The sequence below is a fragment of the Salmo salar genome, chromosome ssa18 (genome assembly GCF_905237065.1).
Source record: "Salmo salar chromosome ssa18, Ssal_v3.1, whole genome shotgun sequence".
Classification (NCBI taxonomy): Eukaryota; Metazoa; Chordata; class Actinopteri; order Salmoniformes; family Salmonidae; genus Salmo; species Salmo salar.
In genome coordinates, this window is record NC_059459.1 from 25,840,936 (window position 1) to 25,863,961 (window position 23,026).

Sequence of the window (23,026 nt, forward strand, 5' to 3'; positions counted from 1 at the left end):
TTGGTGATGGCTTCAGCCCGGTCTGATTCTGCAGCAAAGGGCTTAAATGCCGCGGTGAGAAGTTGTCTCTTGGCTGAGTGGGCTCCTGTTACTCACCAGGGTGATGACGTTTTAAATGTGTGGCCACGCTCCCTGTATTTCCATGATCATACGGCTTTCTTGTGGCACAATGCTTACACACCGTAATGGTGTTGTCCACCACCCTTCTTCCGTCGTCATATTTGACAGGGAAGCCAAAATGCTCCCATACATGAGACTTAAATGAAGCGGGAGGCTTTTCCAGTTCTTCAGCTCCTCCGCCAGCCATGCTCTTTTTCTTCTTTGCTTTTTGCAACGCGAGCATCCAGGATTGATTCGTTGGGATTCAACATGCCCCGTTCACGTGAATAGTACACACAACTGCTTTTAAAAAAATAATCAAATCAACCTTCAGAGTAAAACATGGGCACGCATCTGTCTTGTCTTTATCTTTTCACTGCAACTCTGCATCGAGATTTAGGGAATTATTACTTTAAAAAGTAACAGCGGCAGTTAAACTGTATTTCACACTATGATGGTTAAACTTTGCAATTGATCCACGGTCCACATGCGTGCCGAACCTTGGGGGGGGGATGCGTACGGATCAACTACGGTCCATTTCACCACTAGTGATGAGCCAAATTTCTTCAGGCTCCTGAGGTTGAAGATGCTCTGTTACGCCTTCTTCACCACACTGTCTGTGTGGGTCGACCATTTGAGTTTGTCTGTGATGTGTACGCCGAGGAACTTCAAACTTTCCACCTTCTCCACTGCTGTCCCGTCGATGTGGATAGGGGGGTGCACCCTCTGCTGTTTCCTGAAGTCCACGATCTTCTACTTTGTTTTGTTGATGTTGAGTGAGAGGCAAGTTAGTTAAGAACAAATTCTTATTTACAATGACGGCCTACCCCGGCCAAACCCTAACCCGGACGACGCTGGGCCAATTGTGCGCCGCCCTATGGGACTCCCAATCACATTATGCTGGTTTGTTGAATCTTGAATGAGCTACTGTGGAAAATAGCTAGTATCTTTCTCTAGAGTCAAGACCTAGACAACACAGCCACGTCATTTGATACTCCTATGTGCAAAATATTATCAGACCAACTCAGTCCTGAACCACAACATGCAGCATTGCAGTATTTTTCCTGTGACCTTTGACCCTAGCGGTGTGCAGCAGCAATAGTAGCTGGAGCCATCTGAAAGTGATTGCCCATGTGGCTTTTATTATGAAGTCATTAAGGCTCTGTGGGGGATGGGCCCATTATATGGGAATCCAGAATCCACCCTGGACTCTGATTATTAACCCACTCTGTTACTAAACACTACAAAACCCCACTATCTCATCTGGTTCCCTCTCCCCTTGAGTGCCCCCTACCCCAGACTGTCTGTTGGCCACAGACACAGTCTTCCACACTGAATATCCCTTCAATTCAGTCTGATCCTGCTTCAAAAGAGAAGCACTTAGACCAGCTAGAACACAATGTGCCCCTGAAGGCTAATCTCCTGTTCAATGAAGACTACAGTCAGACATTGTTTGTCTTTATAGTGAACCTACTTCTCTTTTGGTTTAACAATCAAGCCTTCATTTCAGACAAAGGGTGAGTCTCAGTTTCCTGCCTTGTAGAAAGTAGTTTGTACCTACTTTGTATTGCTGACATTGTAACATTCTAGTGTGGTCGTTTAGATGCCAGAGAAGTGTCCCTTTTCAGGAACAACAACTGTAAGGAGACAACTGCTCTCCAATGGCAGGTGGAGGCAGGCCAGACTGACGGTCACCAGCAACACTGTGTGGGGTTGTGGGAAAGTCAGGAAACCTACAGTCACATTTAGAAGCCTGAAGGTGGTTAGAAGACCTAGGGAGTGGTGAGAGTAGGGGAAATAGGTGAATATGAAATCAGTTTCAGTGGTGAAAAGTGAAATTTAGCAAAAGTATTTCTTATCAGAGGAACCATGTGTAGTCCCTGACCCACATAGATATACTGACCCACATTATACTGTAGATATACTGACCCACATTATACTCTAGATATACTGACCCACATTATACTGTAAATATACTGACCCACATTATACTGTAGCTATACTGACCCACATTATAGATATACTGACCCACATTATACTGTAGCTATACTGACCCACATTATACTGTAGATATACTGACCCACATTATACAGTAGATATACTGACCCACATTATACTGTAGATATGCTGACCCACATTATAAATATAGTGACCCACATTAACCTGTAGATATACTGACCCACATTATAGATATACTGACCCACATTATACTGTAGATATACTGACCCACATTATAGATATACTGACCCACATTATAGATATACTGACCCACATTATACTGTAGATATACTGACCCACATTATAGATATACTGACCAACATTATACTGTAGCTATACTGACCCACATTATACTGTAGATATACCGACCCACATTATACAGTAGATATACTGACCCACATTATAGATATACTGACCCACATTATACAGTAGATATACTGACCCACATAGATATACAGACCCACACTATACTGTAGATATACTGACCCACACTATAGATATACTGACCCACATTATAGATATACTGACCCACATTATACTGTAGATATACTGACCCACATTATAAATATAGTGACCCACATTATACTGTAGATATACTGACCCACATTATAGATATACTGACCCACATTATAGATATACTGACCCACATTATACTGTAGATATACTGACCCACATTATAGATATACTGACCACATCATACTGTAGATATACTGACCCACATAAATATAGTGACCCACATTATACTGTAGATATACTGACCCACATTATACTGTAGATATACTGACCCACATTATAGATATACTGACCCACATTATACTGTAGATATACTGACCCACATTATACTGTAGATATACTGACCCACATTATAGATATACTGACCCACATTATACTGTAGATATACTGACTCACATTATAGATAGACTGACCCACATTATACTGTAGATATACTGACCCACATTATACTGTAGATATACTGACCCACATTATAGATATACTGACCCACATTATACTGTAGATATACTGACCCACATTATACTGTAGATATACTGACCCACATTATAGATATACTGACCCACATTATACTGTAGATAGACTGACTCACATTATAGATAGACTGACCCACATTATACTGTAGATATACTGACCCACATTATACTGTAGATATACTGACCCACATTATACTGTAGATATACTGACCCACATTATAGATATACTGACCCACATTATACTGTGGATATACTGACCCACATTATACAGTAGATATACTGACCCACATAGATATACTGACCCACACAATACTGTAGATATACTGACCCACACTATAGATATACTGACCCACATTATAGATATACTGACCCACATCGATATACTGACCCACATTATACTGTACATATACTGACCCACATTGTACAGTAGATATACTGACCCACATTATACAGTAGATATACTGACCCACACTATAGACATACTGACCCACATTATAGATATACTGACCCACATTATACTGTAGATATACTGACCCACATAATACTGTACATATACTGACCCACATAATACTGTACATATACTGTCACACATTATACTGTAGATATACTGTCACACATTATACTGTAGATTAGAGGTCAACCGATTAATCAGAATGGCCGATTAATTAGGGCCGATTTCAAGTTTTCATAACAATCGGTAATCGGTATTTTTGGACACCGATTTGCCGAATTAAAAAAATATATATATAATTTTTATTTTTATTTTTTTTACACCTTTATTTAACTAGGCAAGTCAGTTAAGAACATTCTTATTTTCAATGACGGCCTAGGAACGGTGGGTTAACTGCCTTGTTCAGGGGCAGAACATCAGATTTTTACCTTGTCTGCTCGGGGATTCAATCTTGCAACCTTACGGTTAACTAGTCCAACGCTCTAACCACCTGCTTTACATTGCACTCCATGAGGAGCCTGCCTGTTACGCAAATGCAGTAAGAAGCCAAGGTAAGTTGCTAGCTAGCATTAAACTTATCTTATAAAAAACAATCAAAATCACTAGTTAACTACACATGGTTGATGAAACATGGTTCGTGAAAAAGGACTGTCGTTGCTCCAACGTGTACCTAACCATAAACATCAATGTCTTTCTTAAAATCAATAGACAAGTAGATATTTTTAAACCTGCATATTTAGTTAATATTGCCTGCTAACTTGAATTTCTTTTAACTAGGGAAAATGTGTCACCTCTTGCAACAGAGTCAGGGTATATGCAGTGTGAAGACTATTTCTTCCTAACAAAGACAGCCAACTTCGCCAAATGGGGGATGATTTAACAAAAGCGCATTTGCGGAAAAAAAAGCACAATCGTTATACGACTGTACCTAACCATAAACATCAATGCCTTTCTTAAAATCAATACACAGAAGTATATATTTTTAAACCTGCATATTTAGCTATAAGAAATCCAGGCTAGCAGGCAATATTAACCAGGTGAAATTGTGTCACTTCTCTTGCGTTCATTGCACACAGAGTCAGGGTATATGCAACAGTTTGGGCCGCCTGGCTCTTTGCGAACTACTTTGCCAGAATTTTACGTAATTATGACATAACATTGAAGGTTGTGCAATGTAACAGGAATATTTAGACTTAGGGTGTAACGGCCGTCGTTCAAATGAGACCAAGGTGCAGCGGAGGATGTGTTCATCTTCAGGAATTTATTAAAGAAAGAACACGTTAGACAAAAACAAGAAACCAACAGCCAAACAGTCCTGTCAGGTGCAAACTCTAAACAGAAACAATTACCCACAAAACCCAAAGGAAAAACATGCTCCTTATGTGTGACTCCCAATCAGCAACAACGAGCTTCAGCTGTGCCTGATTGGGAGCCACACACGGCCCAAAACAAATACAAAAACATAGAGAAAGGAACATAGAACGCCCACCCAATGTAACACCCTGGCCTAACCAAAATAAAGAACAAAAAACCCCTCTCTATGGCCAGGGCGTTACAGTACCCCCCGGCCGCAAAACCTGACTCTGAAGGGGAGGGTCCGGGTGGGCCTTCTTACGGCGGCGGCTCAGGTGCGGGACGTGGCCTTTGCTCCATCCTTGGCGTCGCCCTCTTAGGTGGCGCACCTGGCCGCGCCGAAGGTCTGGTGGGCGACCCTGACTGCGCCCGGCTGGCGGGCGGTGATGGCTGTGCCCGGCTAGCGGGCGACCCTGGTTGCGCCCGGCTGGCGGGCGGCGATAGCTGCGCCCGGCTGGCGGGCGGTGATGGCTGCGCCCGGCTGGCCGGCGGCGATGGCTGCGCCCGGCAGGCGGGCGACCCTGGTTGCGCCCGGCTGGCGGGCGTCCCTGGCGGCTCCGGCGGCACTGACCCAGGATTCACCAGGCTGGGGAGACATGAAGGAGGCCTGGCCCTGGGCACAGGCACAGGACTCACCAGGCTGGGGAGACATGAAAGAGGCCTGGCCCTAGGCGTAAGCACAGGACTCACCGGGCTGGCGGGCGGCTCTGACTGCTCTGGACAGGCGGCTCTGGCGGCTCCGGACAGGCGGGCGGCTCCGGACAGGCGGGCGGCTCCTGACTGGCGGGCGGCTCTGGCGGCTCCTGACTGGCGGGCGGCTCTGGCGGCTCCTGACTGGCGGGCGGCTCTGGCGGCTCCTGACTGGCAGGCGGCTCTGGCGGCTTCTGACTGGCGGGCAGCTCTGGCGGCTCCGGACTGGCGGGCAGCTCTGGTGGCTCCGGACTGGCGAGACCCACTGGAGGCCTAGTCCTGGGAGGTGGCACAGGACGGACCAGGATGGGGAAACCCACTGGAGACCTGGTCCGTGGAGCAGGCACAGGACTGACCAGGATGAGGAGACCCACTGGAGGCCTGGTCCTGGGAGGTGGCACAGGACGGACCAGGATGGGGAGACCCACTGGAGGCCTGGACCGAGGAGGAGGCACAGGATAAACCGGGCTGTGGGGGAGCACTGGAGTTGTGGTATGTACGCTCGACATGCTTACTCCAGGCTGAATGCCCACTTTGACCCGGCACGGGCGGAGAGCAGACATTGGGCAACTGGACCCTCCCAGCGCTCTGGAGACACAGTACGCAACGCTGGCGCAGGATAACCTGGACCGAGGAGGCGCACTGGAGACCAGACGCGCTGAGCTGGCACCATCCGCCCTGGCTCGATGCCTGCACTCGCATGGCACTTGCGGGGGGCTGGTATGTAGCGCACCGGGCTATGCACGCGCACTGGGGACACCGTGCGCTCCACAGCATAACACGGTGTTTTACCAGTACCACGCTGCTTCCGGTAAGCACGGGGAGTTGGCTCAGGTCTAACGCCTGACTCCGCCAATCTCCCCGTGTGCCCCCCCCAATTTTTTTTTTAGGGCTGCCTCTCGTGTCTGCTGCGCTCCCTTTCCTCATACCAGCGCCTCTCAGCTCTCGCCGCCTCGATCTCCCACTGCGGGCGGTGATAATCCCCAGCTTGAGCCCATGGTCCTTTCCCGTCCAGGATTTCCTCCCAAGTCCACGACTCCAGATAGCTTTTCTCCTGGTGCCTCTCCCTGTGCTGCTCCTTCCTCCGCTGCTTGGTCCATTGTTGGTGGGTAATTCTGTAACGGCCGTCGTTCAAATGAGACCAAGGTGCAGCGGAGGATGTGTTCATCTTCAGGAATTTATTAAAAAAAGAACACGTTAGACAAAAACAAGAAACCGACAGCCAAACAGTCCTGTCAGGTGCAAACACTAAACAGAAACAATTACCCACAAAACCCAAAGGAAAAACATGCTCCTTATGTGTGACTCCCAATCAGCAACAACGAGCTTCAGCTGTGCCTGATTGGGAGCCACACACGGCCCAAAACAAAGAAATACAAAAACATAGAGAAAGGAACATAGAACGCCCACCCAATGTAACACCCTGGCCTAACCAAAATAAAGAACAAAAAACCCCTCTCTATGGCCAGGGCGTTACATAGGGATGCCACCCGTTAGATAATAGTTTCCGGATTCGACCATATTAATGACCTAAGGCTGATATTTCTGTGTGTTTATTATATTATAATTAAGTCTATGATTTGATAGAGCAGTCTGACTGAGCGGTGGTAGGCACCAGCAGGCTCGTAAGCATTCATTCAAACAGCACTTTAGTGCGTTTTGCCAGCAGCTCTTCGCAATGCTGTTTGTGACTTCAAGCCTATCAACTCCCAAGATGAGGCTGGTGTAACCAATGTGAAATGGCTAGCTAGTTAGCCGGGTGCGCGCTAATAGCGTTTCAAACGTCACTCGCTCTGAGACTTGGAGTAGTTGTTCCCCTTGCTCTGCATGGGTAACGCTGCTTCGAGGGTGGCTGTTGTCGATGTGTTCCTGGTTCGAACTCAGGTAGGAGCGAGGAGAGGGACGGAAGCTATACTGTTACACTGGCAATACTAAAGTGCCTATAAGAACATCCAATAGTCAAAGGTATATGAAATACAAATCATATAGAGAGAAATAGTTCTATAATTCCTATAATAATTACAACCTAAAACTTCTTACCTGGGAATATTGAAGACTCATGTTAAAAGGAACCACCAGCTTTCATATGTTCTCATGTTCTGAGCAAGGCACTTAAACGTTAGCTTTTTTACATGGCACATATTGCACTTTTACTTTCTTCTCCAACACTTTGTTTTTGCATTATTTAAACCAAATTGAACATGTTTATTTATTTGAGGCTAAATTGATTTTATTGATGTATTATATTAAGTTAAAATAAGTGTTCATTCAGTATTGTTGTAATTGTCATTATTACAAATACATTTTTTTTAAATCGTCCGATTAATCGGTATCGGCTTTTTTTTGGGTCCTCCAATAATCGGTATCGGCGTTGAAAAATCATAATCGGTCGACCTCTACTGTAGATATACTGACCCACATTATAAATATAGTGAATGACAATGATTGGGGCAATTGGCATTGACAAAATAGATATTGTCATTGTGATGAAAAGGACTAATATGATGATATGAAATGACAGAGAGGCCAGGGCCGCAGTAGACTTGGACTCTTGTCCACCAGAGGAAACGTGTGGTCCAGTGTCACTCAGAGGCCTTGGGTCCCTGCTCCCCGGAAGAACCCCCATCACCAGGTTCCTGTGAACAATAGCTGGGCAGGAAGGAATGCAACTCTGAAGGGTTCGTCACTGTCCATGCGCCCCTGTGAGTTTCCTGCCAGGAACAAGGGAGTGTAGTGACGGATGGAAGGAGGAGGGAAGGAACCACACTAGGCACATACAGCACTATGATAACAAAGCCTGGGGAGCCAACCCTCTGCTGAGCCAGGGCTGCTCAAGGGAACATCATCTACTTTAAACCTTTTAAACCTTTCTCTCCTTCTCTTTATTTCTCTCTCATTCTCTCACCACATCTTTCTCTTTATCTCTCTCTCGCTCTCTCTCTCTCTCTCTCTCTCTCTCTCTCTCTCTCTCTCTCTCTCTCGCTATCTCTTCAGACATGCTTGGTTCAGTCAGCCTCTTTAAATTATTCATCCAGTGCCTGCCTGCTCCTTATCTTTAGCGCTCAAGAAGATTTGCCTTTCCAAATCACTATACAGGCTTTCAGTTAGCGGAAACAGCATTTAGAAGGCATTTGTTACTGCTGGCATTCTGTACTCCGAATATAAATCTAGAACGGCTACTCTCTATTTCCCTTATAGATATTGATTAGTTTTGATAACGTATTGTGAGGATGGGCCTTAAAACCATCTAATCGTCGTCTGTTCCACCCATATCCTAGCTATCAGAATATTATCTTGAGTTCCTCACTGCGACCTTAACACTTAAAATGGAAGTTCACACATGTTTACATGTCGACTTTTCCCTCTTTCTGTGATTGTAGTTGCACTGCTCTCATAACAGACCTACTTCTCTCAATTGATATTCTGAGGCTGTTCCTGTTCTGGACCGAGGAGGTTGCAAATATAGGCCAGTTACAGTTATTTTTATTACTAATGGTGCTTCAGTCTGGGCCAAAAACATCCGTTAGTTTAGCTGAGATTTATGTGTGATCCTCTAGATGTCATGTGTGTACATTTGTAAGAAATCCACATGGAATGAGAAATCTTGTCTTCAAAGAGGATGCCATTAGGATTGGTGAAACTGTCGTGTCACGCTCAGTTGTTGATTCGTTACAGATATATAATAATAATAATAATAATAATAATAATCATATATTATTATAGAAGATATAGCTCAGCTGAAGTGTTGCTAGTGAGTAATGTTTATCATGGCTTTTATCATTAGTGGACTTGGCACTATAAACAGTACATTTATCACCGCCTCTTGGAAGCGTATATTCCATTGTATAGGCGACACCCAATAACCTTCTAAACTCACTACCTCTGCTGTCACTAGACACCCAACATCTGCACCCACATGGAGAAGACGGATGCACCATAGCATACACTTACAACTAAATCTTACCATTGATATTATGGCTGTCTGTAAAGATGTTTTATCTAGTGGTGGGGATTTACAGTAGTTATAATTGCAGTGTGGCCTGGTTGTCTAAGCCTGTTGTTAGTAATCTGTGTTTATGGCCCAGCTCCGCTCTCTACCCCTGGGGCTGATGAGCTGGCTTAACACACACAAACACACAGAGAGAGAAAGAAACCACCTGGCTCATTATTTTACAGTAAAATCCCACAGATTATTACCTCAGCCTCGGTAAACTTCCTAACAGCTGTTTTATCACTTCATCTATGTGTGGCTTGGCATCATACGATACCTAGCGGATTGGATTGCTGCAAAATACAGTACAGTCTTTTTGGTTGGGGACAGCAAGCATTACCAGTTTTACATGTGTGTAATAGGGCTACCTGAATGGCTCGTCTCATGGCTGTAGTACGCATCCTATCTGTGAGACTGGGGGCAGTTAACTTTTTAGCCTTTTGTGAAAGTTCATGGGATTTGGTTATGAAATGGATTTGAAACTAGGGCCAAATCCCTGGGAAGTTTAACAGCTACAGTCGAATATAAAATGTGTAAAAAGAGTAATCAAATCAATGCTAGTAAATGGTTATCAATGGTAGTAAAACGCTAATTGACAATCTCTTTGTGACTGCAGAGCAAGGTCTGGAGGAGATGAGGAAGCTTTTGTTGCTGTTGCTTGGCTGTGCCGTCCAGGTAAGTCTTACACTCGTCACCACCTTAATCATCTGTCAGTAGTCTACCATTACCGTACAGCTCCTGTAGGATGAACCCTCTTTCTACTACTGTTATAAGTAGCTCTTACTCACTAGTTCAACATCTATAACCCTCGGCTCTATTGTTCAGACAAGTGTTAACACAGCTCCAGTTTATATGAGTCATGTGAGTAAAATGTGTCATTCTCACTCAGACTAGCTTTAGTTCCCCGTTTCCTCTTCCTCAGCAGTTGGCACTGTGACAGGTGGTCTGTCCAGGCTGTCCTGGTAGCAGGTCAGAGAGGGGTCAGAGGGGCTGCTCCATGGGAGGCCCTGTCCAACCTGAACCCACCCATGTCTCTATCTCTGCCCTGAGCCTAGCTGGAGTAACGATGACGATGCATCATACATAACCAGCGCCCTAACCTCACACTGTCGTTCTCGTTCACATTTAGCTCACTGTTCAGGGGTTCTGAACAGGCTACTTCTCAAAGACTCCTCAAAGGGAAATATGTATCTGTCTCATCTGTCTGTGTGAAGTCGGTGTTGTTTTTTTCCCCCATCATGATTTGAAGGTGACGATGTTCGATTACAGGTTAAAGGCACTTAAAAATAATAGTTATTGCAAAATGTCTGCATTTTTGAAGTGGACAAACCTGTCTCCCTTACTCTCACCAACAGGAAAGACCAAAGTAGCTGCTCACAACACATGGTTACCAAATAATATACTAAGAGAATACCTACACATTCCTTCAGTCATCGCTTTCCTTAAAGCCAACCAATCAGAACTCAGGCCATTCTCCTGTGTTTCGGAAGCTGACCTCAGGAAGACCTCTACAATGTTCCACTCAGTCTCCAGACTGTCATGCTAACCCCAAACTGCCTCTTTTTGTTTGCAGTGTGAGAAGAAAGAGGAGTACATCGAGAGGATCCAGACCTTAGACTTTGACACAAAAGCTGCCATAGCATCTCACATCCAAGAGGTATGAGAAAAAACAAATTTTTGTGAGGGCATCCAGTTAAAACAAAAACCCTGAGACCTCTTGTGTCTGTTTTGGGCCAGTTTGTTATGTAACAGCTCAGACACACAGGTAGGATTTTCAAACATTTGCCTGCCGAGAGTACTTAGCATCTCTGAACAGAGTATCGCCAGTCAATCGCTTGTGTATTCACACAGCAAAGACCTTGGAAGTCGTCAGACATTCAGACTTAAAATACTCCAAACCAGGAGGCACTAGCGTTGTTTGGCAATGCATGTCTGTGTGTGTTGCTTATGGTCTAGATTCCAAGCTAGCTGCGCTAATGTTGCAATTTTGTAGAAAGCTCTTGTTGATACTAGACAGATGGCCACAGCTAGATTAACTACCTAGCAAGATGACGAAGAAACATTTTCAATTCACTCTCCATAATCCCACACTGCCAGTGTAGCACAACACAACTAGCTAGCTAAAGACACTGCACTAACTTGGCAGCTAACACAGGCAGCTGTTTCATGGAAACTAGCTAATCCGTTGTCATTTTAATTATAATGTCAACTCTAGCTACAGTGGTTAACTAGCTTGGAGGAAGTATTTAGTGTTGTGTGCATTGAGTCTGTGCACTTAGCTAGCTACCATCCCATAGCCTACATTGCATATGAAGTGTGACTGGCTCATCTGTGGATGTACAGATAAAATGCCCTCTTTCCTTTTTTAAAATGTATTGGCTACCCCACGTACATGTTTGTGCTCTCTGATTGGCCCAAAGTCAAGTTGTTGGTCACTGATGAGCGTTTGCGATTCTACAAGTAGAAACGGTAGGTCGTTGCTACCGGGTCAGCACGTAGCAGGTACCACTTTTGTTCTAGCAAGAGAAGGAACGTCCTCCCACTGTTATAAGTACCTTTCAGCATTATTTCAGCAGTGAGAAGATCTGTGTTTCATGCTTAAAGACACTTTAGTTATTGTAGGACAGATCTGTCAGTTTATCAGTCAAATTTACATTACTGCCCTTCACAGCTGTTTGAGTTAAAGTAGTTGGCTGCCCATTGCTGTCAACACACCTGGGTCAATGTGTATTGGCTGGCAGAGTGAGATGACTCTGATATGCTGTTGTTTTGAAGGTGACCCACAACCAGGAGAATGTTGTGGATCTGCAGTGGCTGGATGGGGGAGAGCTTCCCCCAGAGGACCTGGACTCCTTCTCCAGGAACATGGCCTTCCATCTCAAACGCCTTGTGGACGAGAGAGACGACCAGCTGGAGGTACATGTCTGAAACATTGGTGCCTTTTTAACTCACCCCACAAGAGAGTACATAAAATGTCTTAATGAAGAAGGGTGGAAAATTGTTAACAATCTATATAGAGTCTGGATGGTGTCTGTCTGTGCATTTATATGGCATGTGTGTGAGTTGAACCTAGAACAGTCTGATTAAGCATGGCCCACCCATACAACTGCCATGGCCTGGTGGAGCAGCAGTCCCAGCATTCTATTGGCCAGGAGGCGGACAGGGGAGGGGGTGGGGTGATAATGATCTCCAGATCTCCCCTGGAAACCAGACGCTCTTCATTAAAAGCCCATTTCCTTGCATGGCCACTGGGTTATAAACGGAGGAGGAGAGAGGAGGGTCGGGGGGTGAACTAAAATGACGATGATGGGAAGATATTGTTTGATTTCCTCTCTCTTTCACAGACCATTTAAACCCAATGTTTTTTCCCACTCTTATCTTCAAACCCAGCCCAATTCACCTTTGAGCCTTAACAGCATTAGGCCAATAGGTACTTGGCTTTTCATTATGTTTGGGGTTTCCATTTAAGTGACTGGTCCTGGTGTCTAGGTGCTGCCGCTTCTTCCCTCAGAGGCCGTCCTAATCAGAGTCATTTCCCTAAGCTCACACCTCCCATACTGAGCAGACTGAAAAGCAGGGCAGCCTGACGCAACATATGGTAGACTATATAGTCTGCAAACCACACCCTCAGTATACTCAATCTTCAATACCCTGCCTGACAACTGCTTTGACCCTCATTGTGGTCAATGATCTAACACGGTTGTAAGCAATTTGTTAGATGACTTGGGCTGATCATTTCAAGTAAGGAAGGCGTGATACATGTCACACTTGGTGTATAAACATGTATATTGAGTTGCACCCCCTTTTGCCCTCAGAACAGCCTGAATTCGCAGGGGCTTGGACTCTACAAGGTGTCAAAAGCGTTCCACATGTTGACTCCAATGCTTCCCACAGTTGTGTCAAGTTGGTTGGATGTCCTTTGGGTGGTGGACCATTCTTGATACACACGGGAGCTGTTGAGCGTGAAAAACCCAGCAGCGTTGCAGTTCTTAACACACTGGCTCCTACTACCATACCCCGTTCAAAGGCACTTAAATATTTTGTCTTGCCCATTCACCCTCTGAATGGCACAATCTATGTCTCAAGGCTTAAGAATCCTTCTCTAACCTGTCTCCTCCCCTTCATCTCCACTGATTTGAAGTGGATTTAGCTAGTGACATCAATAAGGGAGCATAACTTTCACCTTGATTCACCTGGTCAGTCTGTCATGGAAAGAGCAGGTGTTCCTAATGTGTTGTACACTCGGTGTATATGATGTGTGTAGGATACATGATCATAGCCATGGTCTGTGAGTTGTGTTGTGTCCTTCCAGACCATCGTGGAGCTGACCCAGGAGAGGGACTGTGGACAGTACTCTCCCCAGCCGTTCTGTGCCCAGTCGCCCAACGACTCGCCCAGCATGCGCCGCACAGAGAGCCGGCAGCACCTGTCTGTGGAGCTGGCCGACGCCAAGGCCAAGATCAGACGTCTGCGCCAGGAGCTGTAAGTACCCCCTTTGGCCTTTCACCAGCTCTGTACGCACCCCATTGGTCCTTCTGAGTAACTCTGTAGTGGTAGACTGCAAAATGTCTGTTGGATCTCTAAACACACCATTGGTTCTCACAAGTTGTGTAAGCTTCCTACAGGTATCCTACAAGTACTGTGGGTGACCCATGTACTGTCTAGCAGAGTGTCTAAATTTGAGACTGTAGTCATCTGCTGCTTTCCCAGAACTGTGTGCCATTGGAGCTGGGAGCCGTGACTCAGCTCTCTCTCTGTCTTTTGAGGAGTATCTTGTTCTCTGTTTTCCAGTTCATATAGCACTCTAACGCTGACCGGAGAGAACAGCAAAAGCAGGACACTAATTGCGGAGCTAAAAATCGTTAAATGTCAGGGGTATTGTTAGAGGAGAAAACATTTCCTGTAGCCTCTCAATAAGACGCAAGTGGTTCTATGCTACTGTTTTGGTGTGATAGTGCTAGACCTTTTTGCAGTGTCATAATTAACTTCCTCTTCAGAGTCCATTAGCCTTGGCAGAGACAAAGGCCAATGGTCAGTTTATGAAAGGGAGGGGTTGTTACGATAAGCTTTCTTTGTTTTAGGGGGAAGTGTTTAAGAATGCAAATACTAAGCTGCTGACTCTGTGGATTCTCTTCATCAAGTCCATCAAAAGATTGAAATGGTTTGTCCAGTAATGCTGTTGGCATTTGAACCGGTTCTGAGGTATCGGGCATTTTACAATGATCATAACTCCAGAAAATATCAGTGAAGCTGCTAGTGCTGTACCCGACTAAAAAATGCACTGAGCTTGTCTGATGCTTTAAGCACACTGTTTGATGAAATAATTAGGACAAATGACTCGAGGGAGCCAGACCTCAAGATAACCAGAAGAAAAAAACTGTTAGCTCCTCCTGGTGCTGCTGACCTTTGCGGATTCTGAAGTTGCTGGTAATGGGCTACACCAGGGGTCGGAAACCTTTTTCATGTAGAAAATTTACAAACGGAGGTGAAGAAAAAAATATATTTTGAGAAGCTCCACAGCTCATTAGCCTAGTGGTGGTGAGTTAAGACAATAAAAATTCTATCAGACATCCCCACATTGGCACAGTTATACATTTGGCCTCCTTCTATGCGTAATTAGGTCCGCGTCCTTACTCAACATAAACAGGTTAGCTCCAAACAAAAGACAATGAATAAATTGACAAAAGTCGTAAATGGAATGAAATAAACCAAAACCTTATTCTCTAAAGTATAGCATAGGTTGTAAGCCTTGCAAACAACATGTCCACTCCAACAATGAAAACAGTAAAAGACTGGAATAATATTGAATGCATTAAGGGAAATTACTGTAACCAAACAAACATTGTAGATTAGAAATAACAGTAAATGTAATACTGATGTATGAAATGGGGAATTGATAGGCACTAACAAAGGACAGACAATTCACACAATGAATGTGCACAAATTGGCAGAGAAAGCACATTCTGGAGAACGATGCACCTTGTGCATCTTAGCCACACTCCCCTTCTTCTTGGACTGTGCCATCCCTGTGGCCTCCGTAATGGATTAGTCCACTGAGATGGGCCAAACAGACATAAAACATTTTTTATATTTGCAACCGCTCCACTAAATCTCAGTCGACCAACAGCCTATCGACCGAACAATTGACCAGTCGACTAAATGGTGTCGGCCATAGAAGCTGCAGATTGCTTCTCTGCAGGAGTGCATATACTGTAGTCTCCTGTGGAGATGATATGGCCATAAATAATCTCATACTGGTCCAGTCACCCAGGCCAGTCCTGATGCTGTCTCCGACTGATACCGACTCAGATGTCTGGGGATTTGGCCCAGATCAGATGATTCCATGACAGGGCATTAAAGTTATTCTTTATGTGTCTTTGATCTACAGAGCAGAAAATCTATTGAATTCCACGTATTTTTCTCAGATTTCTGGTCATTGTTCACTGTGAAGCACCAACACTCGAGGGAAAGGGATCATTCTCTGTTAAACCCAATACATAGAGATCCACTGTGGTCTACTGTCTTTACTGATTGCCAGGGAAGGTTCTCCTGAGGGCACAGTAAAGTGACCATGTGACCATAGCTTCGGCAGAATATCTTTAGAAAATATGCTTAATTTTCATGTTTTTTTCTAACTTAAGTTCGAAACCTGGTGTTAAGAGGAATGCAGGAATAGATTGTGTAGAAATTGATGATGATATGGCCCCTAAAGACCCAGTCGCCATCTCAATCCTGTCTGGTTCTGTAGAACAACAGTATGGTGCATTGTCTAATGTGAATGGTAGACTGTAAAATGTGGGTAGACCATGGCACCACGGTTGTTAGTGACTCAGAGCTGCTGCAGGCTCAGTGCTGTCACCCACACAGGTTCACAGTGGATGAGCAGCTTTGTGTTGAGCCTAGTCTGTCATCTACTCTCTTTATTAGGGCCTAAATGAAACTGGGGGAAACACTGAAAGGTGTTGAAAAGTTGTTTTACTGCTGTGGCGAGACTGAATGTCTGCTGACATGATCTATTGTGGGAGGAGATTAAAGGGCTCCAGACACACAAGGTACACACTGGAAATGTGTGTGTGCGCCGGCGTGCGTGTACCCTGGCGTGCGTGTACCCTGGCGTGCGTGTACCCTGGCGTGCGTGTACCCTGGCGTGCGTGTACCCTGGCGTGCGTGTACCCTGGCGTGCGTGTACCCTGGCGTGCGTGTACCCTGTGCTCACCAAAAACAGCTGTAGCAACAGCAGCAGAACGTGAGTTTTATTCCACGCTCGAAGCTAGCTGCTCCAGCCTCTGATTTCAACATGCACGTCACAGGAAGTGTGGAACAGAACAGTGATAATAATTCCTCCAGCCAATAGCAGACCCAGTATAGATGACTAATCTGGACCAGGGAGACTGGAAAGCATCTCAGCTCATTTGAGGAATGCACAGTCCTCTTCAAGGCTCTGTGGGGCGCATTCTTCATTCCTCACCGACCGGCAGCCTGCAGGACTGGCCTCCCTCAGCCTCAGCAAGCCCCAACCTGCTCCCAAGCTGAGTCGCTAGCACATCTAAACAAACAGCAGGAGGCCATACAAATTGCATTTAGGTAGAATTGCCTGTCTATTGTGGCATCACAATAAAGCAAAAACATTAACAGAAGAACCTGATGTTGTGAGTTGGTTGCTCATGCTGGGTTGAGGGGGTCTGAAGTCAGTCTAGTCAGAGACATGGGGAAGAAAGGAATCTATTGGCATGTTACACAATTAACCAGATGTTATCTGGATTTTCTGGACTAAAAAGAGCCGGTGGAACCAAAGCAAGGCAGCTCTACAGTTACAGATTTGCATGTCTGTAACGGTTGTCTGTGGAAGAAGGAGTAGACCAAAGCGCAGCGTGGTACGTGTTCATGATGTTTATTATAACTTGAACACTGAAACAAAAAAACTAAGTGGAACAAAACGCAACAGCTCTGTCAGGTGAACACACCAAATAGAAAACAGCTACCCACCCCAACCCTGTGGGAAAAGGCTACCTAAGTATGGTTCCCAATCAGAGACAACGATAGACAGCTGTCCCTGATTGAGAACCATACCCGGCCAAAACAAAGAAATACCAAAACATAGAAAAAGGGACATAGAATGCCCACCCTAGTCACACCCTGGTCTAACCAAAATAGAGAACAAAACCCTCTCTATGGCCAGGGCGTGACAATGTCATGGGGAGTTGGTTGTGAGGTCATTTGTAGGTTGTTTTTGTGGTCTTACTTTGTACATTTTCAGTTGAAATATGTTTGTATATAATTTGGTAATTAACCCCATCCCCGGTCCCCAACCCACACACACCCACAAGCAAACCAGCTGACCTGGCCCAGTAAGGAAAGAGGTCCATGGATTATTTTCTGCTGGGTAAACATCTAAGTAAAAATTCCAGTGTCTCAAGGCAACTTTAAGGGAAACAGAAACAAATATTTGTGTGGGACAGTTATGGGTTTGTTTGTGAGGAATGGGGTTTTTCAAATGCGTACATATGTGAATGTGTTTTACAATGTCTCTCTTTTTTTCTCTTGCAACCCCCTTCTCCCTTGCTCGCTCTCTCTTCTCCCCCTTTCTCTCTCTCTCTTCTCCCCCTTCTCTCTCTCTCTTCTCCCCCTTTCTCTCTCTGTGTTCTCCCCCTTCTCTCTCTGTCTTCTCCCACCCTTTCTCTCTCTGTCTTCTCCCACCCTTTCTCTCTCTGTCTTCTCCCACCCTTTCTCTCTCTGTCTTCTCCCACCCTTTCTCTCTCTGTCTTCTCCCACCCTTTCTCTCTCTGTCTTCTCCCACCCTTTCTCTCTCTGTCTTCTCCCACCCTTCTCTCTCTGTCTTCTCCCACCCTTTCTCTCTCTGTCTTCTCCCACCCTTCACTCTCTCTCTTCTCCCACCCTTTCTCTCTCTGTCTTCTCCCACCCTTTCTCTCTCTGTCTTCTCCCACCCTTCTCTCTCTGTCTTCTCCAACCATTTCTCTCTCTGTCTTCTCCCACCCTTCGCTCTCTCTCTTCTCCCCCTTTCTCTCTCTGTGTTCTCCCCCCTTCTCTCTCTGTCTTCTCCCCCCTTCTCTCTCTGTCTTCTCCCACCCTTCTCTCTCTGTCTTCTCCCACCCTTTCTCTCTCTGTCTTCTCCCACCCTTCTCTCTCTGTCTTCTCCCTCCCTTCTCTCTCTTCTCCCTCCCTTCTCTCTCTTCTCCCCCCCTTCTCTCTTCTCTCTCTCTTTCACTCTCTTTTCTCTCTAAACTCTCTCCAACCCCCTTCTCTCTCTCTCTCTCTCTCTCTTTCTCTCCTCCCCCTTCTCTCTCGCTCTCTTTTCTCTCTCTCTCGTCTCCCCCCTTCTCTCTCTCTCGGTCTCTCACGTTTCTCTCTTGATCACACTCTTCTCCCCCCCCGCTTGCTTTCCCTCTCTCCCCCTGTCTTTCCCCATCTCCCTCTCTCTCTCTCCCCTGTCTCTCTCTCTCTCTCTCTCCCATGTCTCTCTCTCTCTCTCTCTCTCTCTCTCTCTCTCTCAGGGAGGAAAAGAGTGAGCAGCTGCTGGACTGCAGACAGGAACTGGACAACATGGAGACTGAGAATAAGAGGGTTCAGCAAGAGGTGCAGGATAAAACCTACCTACTACAGCACAGGGCCATACAGAACAACTCAATACAGCACAGAGCCATACAGAACAACTCAATACACCACAGAGCCATACAGAACAACTCAATCCACCACAGGGCCATACAGAACAACTCAATACAGCACAGGGCCATACAGAACAACTCAATACAGCACAGAGCCATACAGAACAACTCAATACAGCACAGAGCCATACAGAACAACTCAATACAGCACAGAGCCATACAGAACAACTCAATACAGCACAGAGCCATACAGAACAACTCAATACAGCACAGGGCCATACAGAACAACTCAATACAGCACAGGGCCATACAGAACAACTCAATACACCACAGGGCCATACAGAACAACTCAATACAGCACAGGGCCATACAGAACAACTCAATACAGCACAGAGCCATACAAAACAACTCAATACAGCACAGAGCCATACAGAACAACTCAATACAGCACAGGGCCATACAGAACAACTCAATACACCACAGGGCCATACAGAACAACTCAATACAGCACAGGGCCATACAGAACAGCTCAATACAGCACAGAGCCATACAGAACAACTCAATACAGCACAGGGCCATACAGAACAACTCAATACACCACAGAGCCATACAGAACAACTCAATCCACCACAGGGCCATACAGAACAACTCAATACAGCACAGGGCCATACAGAACAACTCAATACAGCACAGGGCCATACAGAACAACTCAATACACCACAGAGCCATACAGAACAACTCAATCCACCACAGGGCCATACAGAACAGCTCAATACAGCACAGAGCCATACAGAACAACTCAATACAGCACAGAGCCATACAGAACAACTCAATACAGCACAGGGCCATACAGAACAACTCAATACACCACAGGGCCATACAGAACAACTCAATACAGCACAGGGCCATACAGAACAACTCAATACACCACAGGGCCATACAGAACAACTCAATACAGCACAGAGCCATACAGAACAACTCAATACAGCACAGAGCCATACAGAACAACTCAGTCCAGCACAGAGCCATACAGAACAACTCAATACAGCACAGAGCCATACAGAACAACTCAATACAGCACAGTGCTGTATTAAATGGCTACCCAGACTATTTGTATTGCCCCCCGTTTTCTACGCTGCTGCTACTCTCTGTTATTATCAATGCATAGTCACTCTAATAACTCTACCTACATGTACATATTACCTCAATTACCTCAACCAACCGGTGCCCCCACACCTCGACTCTCTACCGGTACCCTCTGTATATAGCCTCGCTATTGTTATTTTACCGCTGCTTTTTCATTATTTGTTACTTGTTACAGCGTTGACATTCTGTTTGCCACAGAATGTCAACACTGCTGAGTAAACAGAGGGAGTCAATTACAGCTGATGCCAGACAGAGCTCCCAAACCACATCACATGACTTAGCACCAGCATTACGCCACTTAATACATCAATACACACCATCCGTCTGCCATGAACCTACGTGTCTCTCCTGAACTCCAGCTACACACTACAGTATCTGTCTGCCATGGACCAACGTGTCTCTCCTGAACTCCAGCTACACACTACAGTATCTGTCTGCCATGAACCAACGTGTCCCTCCTGAACTCCAGCTACACACTACAGTATCTGTCTGCCATGAACCAACGTGTCTCTCCTGAACTCCAGCTACACACTACAGTATCTGTCTGCCATGAACCAACGTGTCTCTCCTGAACTCCAGCTACACACTACAGTATCTGTCTGCCATGGACCAACGTGTCTCTCCTGAACTCCAGCTACACACTACAGTATCTGTCTGCCATGGACCAACGTGTCCCTCCTGAACTCCAGCTACACACTACAGTATCTGTCTGCCATGGACCAACGTGTCTCTCCTGAACTCCAGCTACACACTACAGTATCTGTCTGCCATGAACCAACGTGTCCCTCCTGAACTCCAGCTACACACTACAGTATCTGTCTGCCATGAACCAACGTGTCCCTCCTGAACTCCAGCTACACACTACAGTATCTGTCTGCCATGGACCAACGTGTCTCTCCTGAACTCCAGCTACACACTACAGTATCTGTCTGCCATGGACCAACGTGTCTCTCCTGAACTCCAGCTACACACTACAGTATCTGTCTGCCATGAAGCAACGTGTCTCTCCTGAACTCCAGCTACACACTACAGTATCTGTCTGCCATGAACCAACGTGTCCCTCCTGAACTCCAGCTACACACTACAGTATCTGTCTGCCATGGACCAACGTGTCTCTCCTGAACTCCAGCTACACACTACAGTATCTGTCTGCCATGAACCAACGTGTCTCTCCTGAACTCCAGCTACACACTACAGTATCTGTCTGCCATGAACCAACGTGTCTGTCCTGAACTCCAGCTACACACTACAGTATCTGTCTGCCATGAACCAACGTGTCTCTCCTGAACTCCAGCTACACACTACAGTATCTGTCTGCCATGAACCAACGTGTCCCTCCTGAACTCCAGCTACACACTACAGTATCTGTCTGCCATGAACCTACGTGTCTCTCCTGAACTCCAGCTACACATAAGCGACACACTAACAGTGCTGCTGAGCTATGCCAGGTGTGTCACACAAGGCTGGCCCAGACCACTAGACCAAAGCTCCACCCATAAGACCTCATGTCACCTCTGGTGTCCTGACTGTCCTCAGAGTTATACAACACATCAAACCATTGCCACCACCTTCTGTTTTACTTTCTTAATCATTAGGTTAATGCCCTTAACCAATTAGTGGCTGAGCTATTTATAGCTTGGCTAACCCCTTAGATGTTGTCTTTGTTGTAAACATAATTTGCAGCGTTAGAGAGTAGGGCCCACCACAACATGGCAGAGCTGCTTATTAGTGTGTGTGTGTGTGTGTGTGTGTGTGTGTGTGTGTGTGTGTGTGTGTGTGTGTGTGTGTGTGTGTGTGTGTGTGTGTGTGTGTGTGTGTGTGTGTGTGGTCATTTCAAATCCCTCTTCCAGAGATGATGACTGACTCATGACACTATTAACTAAGAGGAGCTTCAGCCTGCCTCTGTGTATGACTGCCATGTGTGTCTACCTATATGGTGTCTACCTATATGGTGTCTACCTATATGGTGTCTACCTATATGGTGTCTACCTATATGGTGTCTACCTATGTGGTGTCTACCTATATGGTCTCTACCTATATGGTCTCTACCTATATGGTGTCTACCTATATGGTGTCTCTACCTATATGGTGTCTCTACCTATATGGTGTCTACCTATACGGTGTCTACCTATATGGTGTCTCTACCTATATGGTGTCTCTACCTATATGGTGTCTACCTAAATGGTGTCTCTACCTAAATGGTGTCTACCTATATGGTGTCTACCTATATGGTGTCTCTACCTATATGGTGTCTACCTATATGGTGTCTACCTATATGGTGTCTACCTATATGGTGTGTCTACCTATATGGTGTCTACCTATATGGTGTCTACCTATATGGTGTCTCTACCTATATGGTGTCTACCTATATGGTGTCTACCAATATGGTGTCTACCTATATGGTGTCTCTACCTATATGGTGTCTACCTATATGGTGTCTCTACATATATGGTGTCTCTACCTATATGGTGTGTCTACCTATATGGTGTGTCTACCTATATGGTGTGTCTACCTATATGGTGTCTACCTATATGGTGTCTCTACCTATATAGTGTCTCTACCTATATGGTGTCTACCTATATGGTGTCTCTACCTATATGGTGTCTACCTATATGGTGTCTCTACCAATATGGTGTCTACCTATATGGTGTCTCTACCTATATGGTGTCTCTACCTATATGGTGTCTCT

At 45.5% G+C, this 23,026-nt stretch overlaps 1 protein-coding gene across 7 annotated transcripts in view; it reads left to right on the plus strand.

Moving 5' to 3' along the window:
- Positions 1–23,026, plus strand: part of LOC106577115 (girdin) — a 105,327-nt gene that overhangs the window by 52,319 nt on the left and 29,982 nt on the right. For all 7 annotated transcript variants that reach the window (XR_006760348.1, XM_045700963.1, XM_045700961.1 and 4 more), the window contains exons 5-9: positions 10,185–10,243; positions 11,142–11,225; positions 12,344–12,484; positions 13,881–14,050; positions 19,081–19,162. Coding sequence is in view for 6 of the 7 variants with exons in the window: in XM_045700963.1 (XP_045556919.1) it covers positions 10,185–10,243; positions 11,142–11,225; positions 12,344–12,484; positions 13,881–14,050; positions 19,081–19,162 (536 nt within the window). In the remaining variant the exon portion in view is untranslated. The remainder of the gene's footprint in view (positions 1–10,184; positions 10,244–11,141; positions 11,226–12,343; positions 12,485–13,880; positions 14,051–19,080; positions 19,163–23,026) is intronic.